Consider the following 17,102-nt stretch of genomic DNA (forward strand, 5'->3'; position numbering starts at 1 on the left):
AGAACCCAGCTTTAGAGGGTTCTGATAGGAGCTCTTTAACACGATCTTTAACCATCACGATTGACTTACCTGGAGAGTAAAGATTATAGGACTGAGACTCAATATAACACATAACTGAGTGCATTTAGAGTTTGGGCCTGGCTTTCCCATTACTGAAGGTCTATGCTCCCTTTACTAGGCCATTCACAGCCCACTGAACTGTACTGAGAGCTGCAGAAAGAGAAAAAGGAGATGGGACCGATGCTTGTAAATCTGGATGAGAGACAGACTTATTACAGTTGGGTTAGGAACACAGAGCAGATCAAATGACCTGGCAGACCGCAGCGACCCTGGAGAAGAAAGAGAAAGAAGATGTGCTCACCGCAGGAAGCCGACTTGGTCTCCACCAGCTTAACCCTTCGTGTCTCGTTGCGGATCCGGTCATCCGTCTTGTCCACCAGGTGGGTGAGGTCATCGATGATTTCTAAGAGGGAAAGAGAGAAGTGACAAAGTTAGTTGGAACGATGCTTCAGATCAATATCAGTTAAACTACATCTCAAAGACTACAAAAATGTAAAAAAAGGTTTTATTCTTTTCAGATTTAAGAGACCTCCAACAGTCCTATGCTTTCGGCACTCGCTAATAAAATCACCCTTTATAGAAACGCTATGGACTTGGAAGGAAACAGAGCCTATATAGGTGCTGTCGGCAGCCTCAAACAGCCCTCGAGACAAAAGACAAGAGCGATGGGGGGAATGTGTGAAAGCACTCTTCTCCCTTTCAAAATCGTTCAGTACTTCCTGAATCAATGCTGGCTTTAATCAGTGACTCTACTGTGATTTAACGCCCGCTCGTGGAACAGACGCCAGCCGGGCGCTGCTGCAGTACAGTAGGACTTCCTGTCTTGAAGGCCGTCCAGCTGGAGACCTGTGATTCATAACGACGAGTTGCCGTGGTGACACGACAGCCATGGTAGTCCACAACTGCTGGAAACCACCCGAGACCACGACTTAGGTCACTGCCACCCAACACTACGGCGCAGCAAAATCCCAGCAGGCAAAACTGGTTGACATGACATCATAATGAATGTAAAACTGGTCATTTAAAAAAAATGGCATTTCAACCAGTTTTGCTCCCTAGGAAATGCAGTGAGCATTTACATACTAAATCGCTTCACTCGCTGCAACAGACTGTTTTTGTATGACATTGAGTGAACTGTGTTTCAGCGGCGAGAGCCTTTGAAAATGTTCCCACTGCTGTACTTGCTATTCAACTCATAGGCAGAGTAAACCAATTACTCAACAATGAAACACAAACATGAAGAAATATCTGAAGAAATATGAGCGAAAAAGTGTCAAAACAGCATGGCTCATTGCGCGAGTTCTACATTAAAGTATTTATTGCTAAACAGAATCCAAATAATCCATTTCGTCTTTAGCGTTTGGGGGTACGTCTGTAGATCGAGCTGTGTGGCACTGGCTCGTCGTTTGTTCAATTCAAGCCTCGATGATAGGTCCTCTCCAGTCTCCAGCAAACCTTTGACAGAATAAAAAATGCTAGGGGCACGAACAGTGACGTGTTGTGGACTTTGATTTTTTTTAAACAAACTGAGGCTGAGGAGAAAAAGACCAACTGAACGGACAGAAACTCTGTTCACATATTACCCATTTTGGCAAGTTGGAGTATTTTCAGGAAAGGAAAGCAAGTCTTTCACCTACAGGCCTCCTTTGGCTGCCAACTCAAACAAGCTGCTTTCTTATTTCCAGGAAACTATCTGTTTTCTGATGTCTGAAACAGACATTCATGTCTAAGAGAGGGTTTTCTAGCAAGTTACAAAATTACTCCAATATAATTTGCATCCGTCCTGTGTAACATCAACTAGGCTAAATTATGAAATTCTCACGAGTGAGTTCGAAGGTCATAATCAGACTATTCTTATCTCTAGGTAAGTTGTCTTTCCTAGTTCGAGACGCCCCTTCGCCAGTGAGAAAACATGCTTCGGTAAGTGGAGTCATCAGTGGTTGACAAGGGAACCTGCTTTCGGACCAACTCAGATAATTAAGTTGGGGATAATTTGGGTGAGGCGGGTCAGGCAGCGTCAGTTTTAAAGGGGCAAAGTGCGGAGCAGAGAGGAAAGGGGTGACGGAGAGACGTGAGAGGGCCATGTGTAAAACATCTCCTGGGACATCCACCTCATCCTAGCATGAGGCAGCAATTTATGAGCAGCGCAAAAGAGAGAAAGAAACCCAGAGATGGTCTTACAAGTTTGACCAGCTACCCCTTGGGATAGGTACACAAAAAACGAACCAACTCGCTTTCCCTCTTCGCATGCCGCGCTCCAGAGACATAATTCCCAATTTCCTAAAGTAGCACGTTGCTCCGATACATGACAGCTGCTCTCCCTGGCTCGGACCGGGCCTATCAGCAACACCACAATGCAGGGCCTGTTCCAAAACGAAGGTTGTTTATTTTAAATGCTATTACACTGGATAAACCTCCAAACCCACAGTGTGGGAGAGAGCACAGAGTCATAGGCTCATACTCACATACTGATGTCATCCGGTGTACTGTAAGTGACGGCTTGCAACCCCTCCCCCCCTTCACATAGGTAAGTAGAGGAAGCCATCTTTCTAAACTCTGTGCAGGCACCCAACGCTAGCATCAGAAACAGTGGAACGTGTGCTGAGGTCTGCAATCACCGCCCTATCCCGCACCCCCTTTTTTTTTTTTTTTTCAAAGGGGTGGATCAGCTTAATATTGCGGAAAGAATGTTGCTTCCATCAATGTAATTGTCTGCATCATTTCCAATCTCCCATATATTTTTTGGGTAAATATATATATCCATATACATGCACGCATGCATACATATACACACACACACATATATATATACACACACATACATATATATATATATATATACACACACACACACATACACACACACATACACACATACATATATATATATATATATATATATTATATATATATATATATATATATATATATATATATATATATATATATATATACACATACGCATACCTATATAGACAAACATACTTTTTTTAGAATATACCTTTATTATTCCCTGCAAACCCTACCACCCTTCCCCCAATTGGAGTAAACCAATAAACACTTAGGCTTCTACCTTCAGTTTATATATCTTATACACATTTTACAGACACAATCTATTTTACAATAGTTATATTTTGTTTAGTCCTTCCTCTATTTCTGGATGTACATCCTGTTTGATTTCTATTTGTAACTGTGCTATTTCACAAAAGTTCTGAACCAATATTCATTTTACATACCCTGTTTGTTTTACATTGGTTATCTTGTTATTAGTCCCACCCTTCAGCTCCATTCAACCCCTCCCATCCATCTCTTAACACCATCCATTTTGGATTTCTATTTGCCATATATTTTTCAACTGTGCAGTGATGCTTCACAAAAGTATTGAACATTTCTATTCTCATAGCTTCTACAGATTGTAAATTAAAAATATATATTTTTTGCTAAAATAATTATTATATTATTGATTGATTGACTATGGCTTTTCAAATCACCCAGTATTGCTATCTGCAGCGTTAGTTCTAGGCAACTGTTGCAATTCTTCAGCCATTCCTGGACCTGTGACCAAAAACGAGCTACATATGGACAATATCAAAATAAATGATCTAATGACTCTACCTCCTCACAGCAGAATCTGCAGAGCTGGGAAGATTGTATCCCCCGATATATATAACATTCTATTGGTTGCAAGAATTTTGTATAGGTATTTAAATTGAAAAATGTGAAGTTTTGAATCTGGCGTTGTTTTGCGTATCAATTCATAAACCATGTGCCATGGAATGGGTACATCAAAAATCTCTTCCCAACTATTTTGTCCCACAACCCCCTTAACAATGGTAAACACGCTGGTCGAACAGAGCCTTTTGTCGATGTCAGTGATGAGGCTCTCTTTAGAATACAGCCCACGGTCAAGGTGAGGCATTATTGCTAAGATTCTGCTTAGGCAGTATCTCACTTTGAGAATTCAGGAGCAACACTTCAGAGACAGAAAACACACAGTCCCACATTCTCACACAGAAGCTTCTTAACTTAAATGAGGAAAAAGTTGGCGAGACACAGCTGTCAGGTTTACTATTCAGTGTGCAGCACATCAACAAGTTTAATGAATTGATTTCTCCACCCACACATCCCCACAGACCAATGTGAAATCCCAATCTAAAACAGCAATCTAAAGTTGACGGAAAAACTCCAATCAAAGACTTTAAAAAATGCAGATAAATGGGCAACGAGCCCTCAATTTTCCACCTTTTTTAAATGAAGGGACAAGTGATTGCAAGTCAAAGGAATTGGTAAAAACAAACAAGAATAGTTTCCTTCACAATTAAGACAACTTCGGAGTTCTTCCTTCCCTGAGGATAGAGACATGAATCTATCAGCGTCATAATATACACAAGTAACTAACTACACTTTTCATAATTAATCCACGCAAACATATTTATGTCCTTGCTCCAACATTCCTCAAGAAAATGCAGGAGGCAATTAGCAAGTTCTTAATGGATATCGACTGTTCCCATTGTCACCTCATTTGTTTAGCTAGAAACACAATGAAAAACTCCAGGCGTAGTCGCTTGGGGGAAAGACCGGGTGGGTGGGTGGTTGTTTGGCAGCCAAAAGACAGAGACAGCAGTGCTGTTGAGATTACACGGATGTGTCAACTGACAGGCCAAGTTCACTGCTCTGGAAAGAAAAAAAGAAGAGACTTTCCTTCCCAAACAGCAAAATAAACAGCGTAATCCTGTCTCTTCCAGAAGGGTACATGCCATTGTCACCTTGCTTTCATCTCTTTCTATAGCTCTTTCGCTCTCAACTATATGCAAAGAAGGGAAAGCACCCTCGCATGAGTTTGTTTTTGTTTTCAGGGTGTATTATTTTCCTAGTCTTCTCTGTCTTTGTCCTGTGTGCAGGTCGCAGAGGAGGAAAGGTGTAGGCATGCCCACGAGTGGCGTCATTTGACCGTAGGACACCTCCGCCACATTCTTCTGACGAAACATGACGCCGCCGAAGGCTCTGGAAAACAGATGTTGTTCTGCAATGACGTCACTCACATCTTTACTTTCTCCTCCGCGGCCGACTACACTGCGCCCTCTCAGAGTCCCATCATTTCCCGTCCAAGTCAATTACACTGCTTCTCTAAACAATGTTCCTGATTGCCTTTAGATCCAATGCCAGCTTCCTGTCTCAAGACACAATAGTTAGCAGGTTCATTTCCATCCCTGTTGGATGGTCATGTGGATGGAGAGACAGAGACTTCCTCTCCTCTGCACATAGGGAACAGTGAGTTCTAGGATGAACGCCTTAGTTTCAGTATTGGACGGCCAATTGTTTAGGGAGACCAAAGAAGCAGAAATCCTTTTGAGGAATAGTGTTTGTCATGGACAATGTTCTCCTTCTGTGTCCTATCACTGGCTCTGGCAATGAGATTTTCCTCTCAGACGACACAGAGCAGAAGACTCACGTCATTCTCCATTTCCTTGTCTTGCGTCTCAAATCATGTCTCATGCCTGCAAACAAACATTGGAGGATTGGAGGATATGACCTCAAGGTCCAACATTACCGGTTCTTGCTCATCCAGACCCAAGATCCAACTTTATTACACAACTGTAAGCAGAGCAATACTTATGGTCCGGTACTAACAGAAGCAAGGAGGCCATTCGGGACCAAAGGAGCGGAGCTAGGGCCTTGGCGCCAGTTACGAAATGGAATGGAGTTCGTCAAGGGGCAGGAAGTGCAACTGAGTGAAGCAATGGTTCAGGTACTGGGATCTGTCAACGCAGCGTCCTGGGAGGGATTTCCCAGTCTCACCCCCCACAGGATGTGGTGTTGGGCCATGGGCCAATAGGCATCCAGTACCACCTGCAGGAGCTGTCATGGCAGAGTGTGTAGAAGAGGTAAAGCAGCAGCAGTCCTATGCCCCGAGTGTCTGTCTGCCTGTCTGTCCACCCCAACCCAGATGAATGAGGGGACTTACTCCCTTCCCCAACCTTCTTCATATCCCTCCAAACACCCAAGTTGCTGACTTATTTGTACTGGGTTTGCTGTTGCGGCTTTGGGGCACCATTCTAAACAGTGACACCCCACTGGCTCCAGGACACGCTGTATTAACTGTGTGTGTTATTGTAGGATGCCTTCCCAAACCGATGGCTTGGGCACAGAGAGAGAGAGAGAGAGAGTGCTGCTTGTTTTTCAAACACAAACAGACTCGGCAGGCACTCATTTCGTTGCACTTACCCGAGTGATTTCTCCTGAGGATATGACAGACAGAGCGCTCCACTTTACACTCAGAATCCTGGGCCCCTGTAGCTAGTTACCCACCACAACTGTTACCAATTGGCCCCAATGTAGAGAGGAGAGGTCTCTGGTTGCCAAGCAAAACACAACACTCTGTCGTTACTGGAACTTCACTTGGCACACCGTGTACGCAGCACTCCGCTTGGATGATATACTGTAGTGCCGGGCAATTACAGTATTTACAAGAATTTGCGCCTTTCCGTCAAAGTTTTCATCCTCTTTTTCTTCTTAAACTTTCCCGCCCCGCCTCGATGCGCATTGTAAACAAGTGAGGATTAGTAAGGGCTGCACTCACAGCTCTGAGCTTTCTAACTTTATAAACTGACAGCGAAACCCGGAGAAAGCAACGCTGAGCTGGGGCCAATAACGTGGAGGGGAAAAAAACTAAAACGAGCCATTTCGATTTCATTAAGAAGGACTTGGGTAAAGAAACAGTGCAGAAAATGTGTTTTGGCCAGTCTGACATGTGGGAAGTAGAAGAAATAAACAACGCCACTTTCTTCTCCTAACAACCATCTAGCGTAGCTAGTAACAAAAAGAGCTGTCGGTTTATTTGTTCATAATGGAGTGTCTATTGAGGTTTACAAGAGTACTTGCTGATGGCCAGTTAATGCCATTATTTCTGAAGTGGATCCAAAACCAACAACATACATCAAGACATGTTTATTCATGATGAAAAAATGTGACCACAAAAATAACAAAATCAACAATAATAAAAACAAACACTACATTTGGCCTGTTAGTGTTGCTTGTTCAATGAATCTGATTTATAAAGGGTTTATAAAGCCTCTAAGGCTCTTAGAAGCTGAAAAGTATGTGTAGAATGGACTGCATATGAGAGGGGATCGATTAGCCTCAAACCAAGGCATTGACAAATGGCACCTTAGGCCCCCATGAAATAGCATTGCCATGAGGTCGAAGATGTGTGTGAGTGTGTGTGTGTGTCTCTTCCTCCTGTGTGTGTCAGTAATTGTCTGTAAGCAATAACACACTCGCCAGGAGCTTTTTGGAGCTGAAGCATCTCCATGCGTTTCCTCCCAGCATCTGGTCTTCTGAAGTGCCTCAGCACATGTGCATAGATTAGTCTCACCACAGGGTTGGAATTGCCCCTGCCTCCATAGCCCTCCACCAAGCACGACGGGGTCCAGTACCATTTACCCCTATTTACCCAGAAGATTTGCCGTCCGTCTTCACGCGGACACCCAAAATGGAGGTCAGGTTGACGGATGACTCTGTTTAAGGTGGAACCTCCACTAGAAAGAATGCACTTGAAAGAGAAGCCATAGACATCCCCACCACTGAGCCTTTTACTTTGACGAGTGCAGTCCTATCCCGTCGCTGTGCCCTTGCTTTGACGAAATACAGTTGATTTTGGGTCCGACTGGTGTTAGCGAAACAGGAAGTCAGGTGAATTACGGCAGTGGTTCTCAAACCTCTCCTCAGGGTCCCTCAGCCGTTTCACAATTTTGCTGAAGCCCTGAATTAGCTCACCTGACTCCCTTAGTCCAGAGCTTGATGAATAGTCAACAAGTTGAATCAGGTGTTCTTGCTCTGGATTAGATTAAATACATGGAATGGCTGATGGGTCCCCGGGGAGAGGTTTGAGAACCACTGGATTAGGGAGTCCAGCAAAGGGCCGTAAATAGGACTGCCTGGTTTAACCACATTGTAGAAGGACAAGGTGAGGGGCTTATGACCACTTGGAAAGACTAGATCTGCTGGGGTTCTCTGGGGGTGAATCCTTCAAATAACTCGCTTTCCAATGGAACGTGCAAATCCAAACCCTTGAGAGAGAAAATGCATTGAGCATTTTTTTCAGGTAAACGTCAACCCTCCCGTGCCGAATGTCGATGTTCTTGGAGCCTCATGGAAGTTCTTGGAATCATCTCAAAGGACATAAAAATTCAAAATGATGCCTCTATAAAAGAGAAGAAACCCAAAGCGGAGGTCAGGCACACAGAGGAACGTAGTATACTGTTCCGTTGCCAAGTTCTCAGAACCAAACCTAGGTCTTTCATACCCACCAGGCCACAGCCATTCAGGATATTGCTTCAGAGGATTGCCAGATTCCAGATTCATCCAGCAGCTCCCTATCATGGCCAGTTGCCACTGAACAATGAGAGTGTGATGAGCATGAGGGTGCCAGCAGAAAAACGGCAGAGGAGCACGGGAACCATCATGGGCACGGACCCACAGAAACCACACATCACACTTCCTTACCAAGACCTTGGAGGAGGAGGTGGTAACACATTGAAATGGGGGAACATTTCACTTGTGCCTCCAATGACTCAGTTTAGAGTATGGTGCTAGGAACACCAGGATTGTGGGTTTCTACAAGGGCCACATCAACTAAGAATTTGTTGACAGTTCTGTAAATCGTTTTGCATACAAGTGCCGGCTAAACGACCGCGCTGTTATCGTTATTAGGGAAAAGCGGAACAGTACAACAGGAAACACAATCTCTGGACTGATTTCAGAGTGCACAGACGCAGTAAGCATTAGGTCGTTTCCAGGATCTAGCATCGTCTCGCTGGCCTGGCACAGCAGTACTGTAAAAACACCCTGTAGGTATTGTCAATGTAAACACCACCCGCGGATACTGTTTCTCACCAACAAAACAAATCTGGACTAAGTTATACTGCACCCCTGTGGGGCTGAGCTGAGCTTCCCAGCAGTACACTGAGTGTGTCTAACTGACTGCTAAGAGTTATAGTGGGACTTTGATGTGCAGCCAGGGCCCGTTTAACCCGGAACACACACACACACACACACACACACACACACACACACACACACACACACACACACACACACATTCTGCCAGGACCCTTGTCTGGGTCCAGAGTGAGGATTCACGATCCATAATAACGCCAAGTCCCTCACTGTCCATTGACAGTGGAGAAGGAGAAGGAAAGATAAGTCTCAAACAGAAAACTATGATGGAGACATTTTATTATGGAAAACTGATTCCACCGCCAGCTGTTGTTTAGCCACTCAGAGTACAGGAATGTGTAACAAGAGACAGTTTTGGTATTGAGTATTAAAAAAGCATCACGATAATGTGACAAATCTGAGACTGACTCATGTGAAGCGAGACCCAAGTCAGTGACATCTATGAGCTGAGTAAGAAATTAGAGGGCAAAGGGGAAAGGCCAACAGGATGTACTTCCAAGCGGGCCAATCTGGTTGAAAAGACGTCACTGTAACCAGTTTACAACCAGCGTCGTTTTACATGCTGGGTTTGCTTTAGCATGATTGCCCTTTAGAATGGTTCCTTAAATGTCCCAGGGCTCCAAGTTCCTTTAAGTTACCACAGTGCATCTGAAATCTGCTGCTGATCTATGCTGTGAACTGGGTTCAAAGTTTTGATTGGATCAGAAGAACTCCATAACACCTCTGATAGGGGTGATATCATTGGCTTGTAAAAGTTCCATTGCACTTCATAGAAAGACTAAAATAACAGCAAGTAGGTGAAATAATAAAGTCACCTTCAAACATACACAACAAGTTATTTTCTCTTCTGAAAGCTTCCCTGGAGCTGTTTTTATTTACAACTGTATATTACTTTAATTTATGATACCATTATAAACAGAGAGAGACAGAGACAGAGACAGAGACAGACAGACAGACAGACAGACAGACAGACAGACAGACAGACAGACAGACAGACAGACAGACAGACAGACAGACAGACAGACAGACAGACAGACAGACAGACAGACAGACAGACAGACAGAGAGTGTGAGAGAGTGAACGAGACAGACAGAGAGCGAGAGAGGTGGAGATACTATTGTGGTAAAAGTCCCTCTATTAAAATGTTTAAAACCCACAAATTTGGGCCGTGGCAGGGCTATATGCTGTTGTAGCTCTTGCCAGAATAAATGTTTGGGTACGGTGTTCCTGAAAAAACATCCATACAGGAAAAATACCCCCCCCTCCCCACCTAGCTTCTGGACACCAAGGAAGGTATTTCACCACCAAAACACACACCAATACATGCTGCAATCGTGCACACACACAAACGGACACGCGCTCGCGCTGTTGTGAGAAACAGACAGGCACGTACACACACACACGCTCATGTACTGAACATACATAAGCGCAACCTATCTAAATGCCATCACAACGTACATAGGAAAAACTAAGTGAAAAGAAGAGGGGTTTAGAGGAATATTATGTCGCAATCGTCTCCACAGCTGCGAGTGCATTCTGTATAATTACAGAAAGCCCTCACCGCTGATGAGGAACATGAGTAGGTGGTGATCGCTTACAGACAGGGAAACCTCCTCTGAGGTACAAAACAAATTAAACTTTAATTGACATTTATGACTTTCCCTCCTCCCAAAACCTCCCCTCAAATCCACAACTCAGACCCCACAAAACCTCCCATTTCATCATCAGAACCGTCTCAGCTGTCGTCTCCTCTACTGCCCACTGGTAGCGATGTAGCTGAATTACAGCGCGTTGTACCACACAGGGCAGCAGCCAACCAGCACACTGACCAGACAGTCAGCATCCTCAATGCACTGACGTGGATGTGTGATTACATGTTCTTGTCGCTGTGTTCAAGACACCTCTGTATAGATAAAATATGGTTATGTTGTGACTGAAAGGTCAAACAAGGCTGATGTTCCTTCATATACGGCCTTGGCTGGCAGAGAGCCATAGAAACAGAAGCTGCCATAGGGAGGGAGCAGTAAGATGAAACACCGGCATGCCCTGTGATGTCGAGATCTGTATCTGTCTGGACTCGGTCTTCCAGCCGGTATCAGCTCCCATCCAAACGCCAGTCAGTGCACGAACCCCCTAGAAAGACTATTCTAGATCCTTCACCTCGTGTCTACTCTACTTCACCCTGACAACAGAACACAGACAGGTAGGTACAGTAACACAGTTGGTCTCCTTTGCTCTTCCACAACATTTCACTTTGTGTCTTTTAAAACAAACACTTTGCTGCCGTGGATCCTAGCATAATATACACTGAGTGTACAAAACATTAGGAACACCTTCCTAATATTGAGTTGCACGATATTTTGCCCTCAAACAGCCTCGATTCATCGTGGCATGGACTCTACAAGATGTCGAAAGCATTCTACAGGGGACGCTGGCCCATGTTGACTTCAATGCTTCCCACGCTTGTGTCAAGTTGGCTGGATGTCCTTTGGGTGGTGGACCATTCTTGATACACACCCAGCAGCGTTGCAGTACTTGACACAAACCAGTGCGCCTGGCAGCTACTACCATACTCTGTTCAAAGGTACTTAAATCTTTTGTCTTGCCCATTCACCATCTAAATGGCACACATAGCCAATCCGTGTCTCAATTGTCTCAAGGCATAAAAATCCTTCATTAACCTGTCTCCTACACCTTCATCTACACTGATTAAAGTGGATTTAACAAGTGACATCAATAAGGGATCATAGCTTTCACCTGGTCAGTCTATGTCATGGAAAGAGCAGGTGTTTTTTTTTTACACAGTCTGGTTGGAAAATGGAACAGCAGCGACCTAGAATCAAATGGGAACAGTACCATAACAGATGAGAAAAATAAGATGATTGGCTAGATCAAAAGGACTTGGTTGTTCATCCGAGCGTAGGAACCGTCTGAGAGACACAACACAGAGAGCGAACCTTCAACGTTCAACAAAACGAGGCTAAAAGAGCTCATTTGTGAGGCCAAACTGCTTTCGAAGCTCACCGTACTATTACAGGGAGGGAGCCGTGAAGATGACTTTAATCAAACCCTCCACTCCATGTGTTTATCTTGTGGATTTCACACACAGAACAACAGATCAAATAGAGTGGACAGAAACAGGATTTCCACTTTTGAAGCATTTCAAAAGCCTTATCGTGGAAACAAAGTCAGATAGGTGATACTCATCCGCCGCGGTTTCAAATAATCATGTTATGGTTAAAGCCTTTGAGCTGCTCTTTCAGTCTTTGATTGTGATCGCTTGTCTCGGCGCAGGCTTGAGGGTGACATGATCGCCATTGGTCATATCATGGTGTTAACTCAGACGAGTAATCTTCACGGGTGATGTCAGACACCTGTGGCAAAAGACTGGAACAGAAGAGGGGACTCACACGACTACAGTGTTCAGGATTACAGTACGGCGATATGAGATGGACTTCATATCATGCAATATCTAATACATACATTACTTCATGGAAGCAAATCACACTTGCCCCCCCAAAACGTACATTACATTACATTACATTTAAGTCATTTAGCAGACGCTCTTATCCAGAGCGACTTACAAAATGGTGCATTCACCTTATGATATCCAGTGGAACAACCACTTTACAATAGTGCATCTAAATCTTTTAAGGGGGGGGGGGGGGGTTAGAAGGATTACTTTATCCTATCCTAGGTATTCCTTAAAGAGGTGGGGTTTCAGGTGTCTCCGGAAGGTGGTGATTGACTCCGCTGTCCTGGCGTCGTGAGGGAGCTTGTTCCACCATTAGGGTGCCAGAGCAGCGAACAGTTTTGACTGGGCTGAGCGGGAACTGTGCTTCCTCAGAGGTAGGGGGGCCAGCAGGCCAGTGGTGGATGATAGGACCAACTTAAAATCAAACGTAATAAGTAGGCTACAACTTGGCAATGACACTCCCCTGACATTTATTGACAATTAGACCAAATGCCATTTAAAATGTGTTTATTAAGGTGCCTTTAGAGATGAGTAAACAATTCAACCATCCCCACCAATTCCAGTGTAAAACATGTGTGCGGCGCGTTTTCAACAGTCTAAAGAGGCATGCGTTCCCATCACCGAGAGACTTAACAAGCCTGGCGTCTGGAGCCCCCTCATCATCACCATCCTCCACATTTTCACTTATGGAACAACTCCCTTCAAAAGCTCACCAAAGACTTGAGACGCTAATGAAGCATTACCTAATTCAAACATGAAGTCTCCCTCTCTTTTCCTAGCTCCGTCTCCCCGTTTCTCTGCATCAGCTGTGATGAATGACTTCTAATGAGTCCCTGCTGTGTGGTTCAACTGGCTGCTTCTTCTTCTCCCCCCCCCCTCTCTCTCACTCCCCCTCTTTCTCTCTATGGATGAAATCATTGGAAAATGACCCGTCTCTAGGCTGCCTCGTTTCAATGCCATTGCACAGTGTTTCTAAGCCCATGCTTAACACCGAGTTCGATTTTACTGTGTGACTTTTACCCAACCCCAGCCCTCTACAGGTAGCTTGTGCCTCCCCTCAGCCACCCTGTCACCCTCATATGAACCTGTCCTATTCACTAATCACAACCTGAGTGTGAACACATGCCCCGGATATTCCATATGTGTGGCATGTTAAAAAGTAACAGCGGAGAGTAGATGAAGGTCTCTGCTCTTTAGCCCTGCCGAAATGGGAACCACCTGCTGGACTGAGGTGGTGGGTAGGTCTAAGCCCTTCCACTCGTTATATGGGGTGACCCACTTTACCTCCAGACGGGTGGCGAAGAAGGGGCGGTACTTTAAATACATTTACTCCACCGAGATCCCGGCGGGTTCCAAACCGTTGGATGTGGCTTCCAAACCGGAGTCGTTAGCGATTAAGTAAACAGAGTGGGAGATTTGTTCTCGCTGTCACTCACGTTAGCCAACTAGGCCCGGCAGAGCCAAGCAAGAGCCGAGCCAGAGCCAAAGTAACATTAAATTGCAGGGAATCCTTTGCCTTCCACCAAAAGGGAAAGTGCCAGCTGAAATTGCAACCTCACCACATGGCAAATGTACTTTCCTTTCCCCATGCAGCAATCTGCGATGAAGCCCTCCTGGGGGATATTACAGAGCGATATTAAGATGTTAAGGCCAGTTTGGTGTTAAATTGTACACATACCACTGTGGTGAGGTAACACTCCTTGAAAAGTAATAGCAGTGACACGGGTATGTGAACGAAGGTACGGTAATCATAGAGTTAACCCCTTAGCTTCTGAGGAGGGCTAGTGAGGTTGGTGCTGTCAAGGCACCTGAAGAGAAGTTCTGGGACAAACAGAGGGAGGTCGATCGATGCTGAAATTCAGTCGAACCCACACTATGGCAAACACACAAAACTGTGAAAATGCAAGCTTTAAGTGATGGAGAAGTGACAAAACATGTTTTATCTCAGTGCAAGAACAACATTATATTCCCTCCATGACCTTAATAGGCCACAGGACTCAACCATCTGATTGATGTTTGGAAAGGAACAAGACAAATGTACAATACTGGAGTGTGTTGCGCAGTCTAACAGCAGCCATTTTAAAACCTTAACGCCAGCTAAGACCATTTAATGTCATCTAAGACACTTTAAAGAGGCAGATTACTCAAAGACACGGTAATGAGAACGACTTGAACCAAAAGTTTGTTTCCAAGCATTGTCTCATTCTAAAACAATCAAATAGTTAAGAGAGGGGATGAGCCTGCCTGTGAAATCATAGTTTACTTCCCTTACATGGAGTTTTTACTGCTTATTAGTTTGCGGTTTTCCAAGGGATAAAATACACAATTAATAGTTTGCGAATGAGCGTGTCATTGCCAGGCAATCTGGATGTGGTTGTTGTGAGGGGAGGACCGAGGAGCCTCTCCCACTGACTCTCTGGGCCCAGGACAGGGCTCTGAGCTAGGGGACATCTGGAGGTGATCTGGGGCCTCGCTGGACCCGGCTGAGAAAAAGACGAGGTGCAGATGAGCTGGAGCCGGGCGACACCTCGGTCTCTGACGCCCTGCCCTGGGCTGCTGCTGTGGGGTGGTGAGTTGTCTCCATCAGAGAGAAAACGTGTGTGTGTGTGTGTGTGTGTGTGTGTGTGTGTGTGTGTGTGTGTGTGTGTGTGTGTGTGTGTGGTGTGGTATGGTATGTGGTGTGTGTGTGTATGTGTTGAGTGCGCCAGACCAACGTGTTGGACCGGACAGCTTCTTCCTCAGTCTCCACTTTCACCCACGCCAAAGTGGGGACGGGTGGTCGGACACCACTGGTTGATGAGTAACTCGATGAGTGACTCTTTATACTGGAGTATGAGACGGAGAGGCAGCCGGCTAATCTTCACATCCCCTTTAAATCATCCAAAGACAATCATCAAACACACTCATCCCTTTAAGACCAATAACATCCCCACAGTGAGGACAGTTGTCAGCTATCAGTCTTTTTAATTGCTGACAAGTGTCAGGAGGAAAGTTGGCACTTGTAATTGTTTATTGAGGATGCAGTGGATGTGATATTGCACATGCTGTGCTTAATGGGCAATATACGTAGGGTTGAATTGTCTTGGGTTGAGTTTTTATTCAGCTATTCCAAGCACAAATAGCCGTGGAAATGCTTTACCGCTCCCTTTAAAAGTAGACTCAGGGTCATTCGATCCATAGGGCTCTATAGCACTGGAAACCCCTTAGCCAATGAGAAAAAATGATCAACAAAATGGGAAAAGAAAGAAATACATGAACAAGAGTTTTTTTTATCCCGCCTCTTCTTTCAAGGCTGTTCACTCTCTGGTGGTGAAGCGAGCTAAACAAGGCCACATTCTAATCGAGCTAATTGTGTTAGAAGGGTAAATTATCATTAAAGTTAAATTAGGGTTAACCGCATTGCAATGCATTCCCATTCCTCAGTGTGTTTTGAAAACAGCTCGCTTTTAATCTGTCATCTCGTTCATATTCCGCTGCAAATTATTGTTTAGTATACTTTTTATACACATATGCCACTATCGCTCATGTTTGAGATTGTGCCAGAACCTGCAATATAACATTCACACTGCCCTCAGTGCACTGACATTATTGGTGCAAAAGAGAGAGAAAAAAGACTGGGTTGGAAAAAAGAATGGCCTTTTCCTAAATAATTCCATTTACTTTCCGTACAGTTGTCCTAACATGACAAAGAATGTGTGAAGAGGTGTAAAATCTCCCTCTCCGGGGCAGGCCTCGCCCTCTCCGTCACATAGTTGGCACTCCCATAGACCACTCCTCTTTTCTGGCGTCTGGGAATTCCTGCCTGTTGCCTTTTAATGTGGGTCTGATTTCTGCTGCTAGTGTGTGTGTTGCTAACGACTGTCACGAGCGGAGCGCCACATTCCTTCCAGATGTACAGCAGCTAATGAAAGCCAAGATCCACCGAGCAAGACGGCGGCCTGGACCGACGGCGGGAATACCTCCTACACGCTTTATGGCATCTATAAAAATAAAACATTTAAATACAATAAATCGGAGAATTCTCTCTCTCTTGCTCCCTCCTCTTTCTCGCTCTCAGACAAAAACTAAAGCTTTTATCGAGGTCTCTGAGCTGCGACAGTATTTAAGCGGTTAACAGTAGACTGCCATTTGCACAGGGAAAACATGTTGTTTAGCCTCGACCACAATACAGATCTACACAGAGATAGTCTGTGTATTCTTGGTCTGTTGTTTCAGAGCCCAAACTGCATATGAATCATGGGAAGTGCCTGAGATGAGAGGAACGGCAATACTGTGTCAACCAAAACACAAACTATTCCAACGTGTATGACACATGGGAAAGCCCCGACCGATGCCAGGTATAACCACTTTTTCTCCAGTGTCGCTATATAATGCTGTTAAATGTGTGACTGGAGAATCAGCCTACTGGCAATTCTCCAGTTCAGCCACATAAAGAAACATTAGACACTCATTTAGGTATGTGGCCTTTCTTCACAAACCACCGTTGGCAGAGGAGTCCATGCATTTGGATAACATCTCTTTAAATCACTCGATGGTTGAGGTAGTACTACACTAGCCTGGTCCCAGATCTGTCTGTGCTGTCATGTGTGGTTGCGCAGGAGTTGGTAAG

The 17,102-nt window shown here is 44.7% G+C and overlaps 1 protein-coding gene across 1 annotated transcript in view; it reads right to left on the reverse strand.

Annotated features, from left to right (window-relative positions):
- LOC106564676 (syntaxin-8) overlaps positions 1-17,102 on the reverse strand; it is a 43,009-nt gene that overhangs the window by 6,338 nt on the left and 19,569 nt on the right. The window contains exon 7 of the mRNA XM_014130891.3: positions 362-463. Coding sequence (XP_013986366.1) covers positions 362-463 — 102 coding nt within the window. The remainder of the gene's footprint in view (positions 1-361; positions 464-17,102) is intronic.

Source organism: Salmo salar, chromosome 12 (assembly GCF_965601325.2).
Source record: "Salmo salar chromosome 12, fSalSal1, whole genome shotgun sequence".
Classification (NCBI taxonomy): domain Eukaryota; kingdom Metazoa; phylum Chordata; class Actinopteri; order Salmoniformes; family Salmonidae; genus Salmo; species Salmo salar.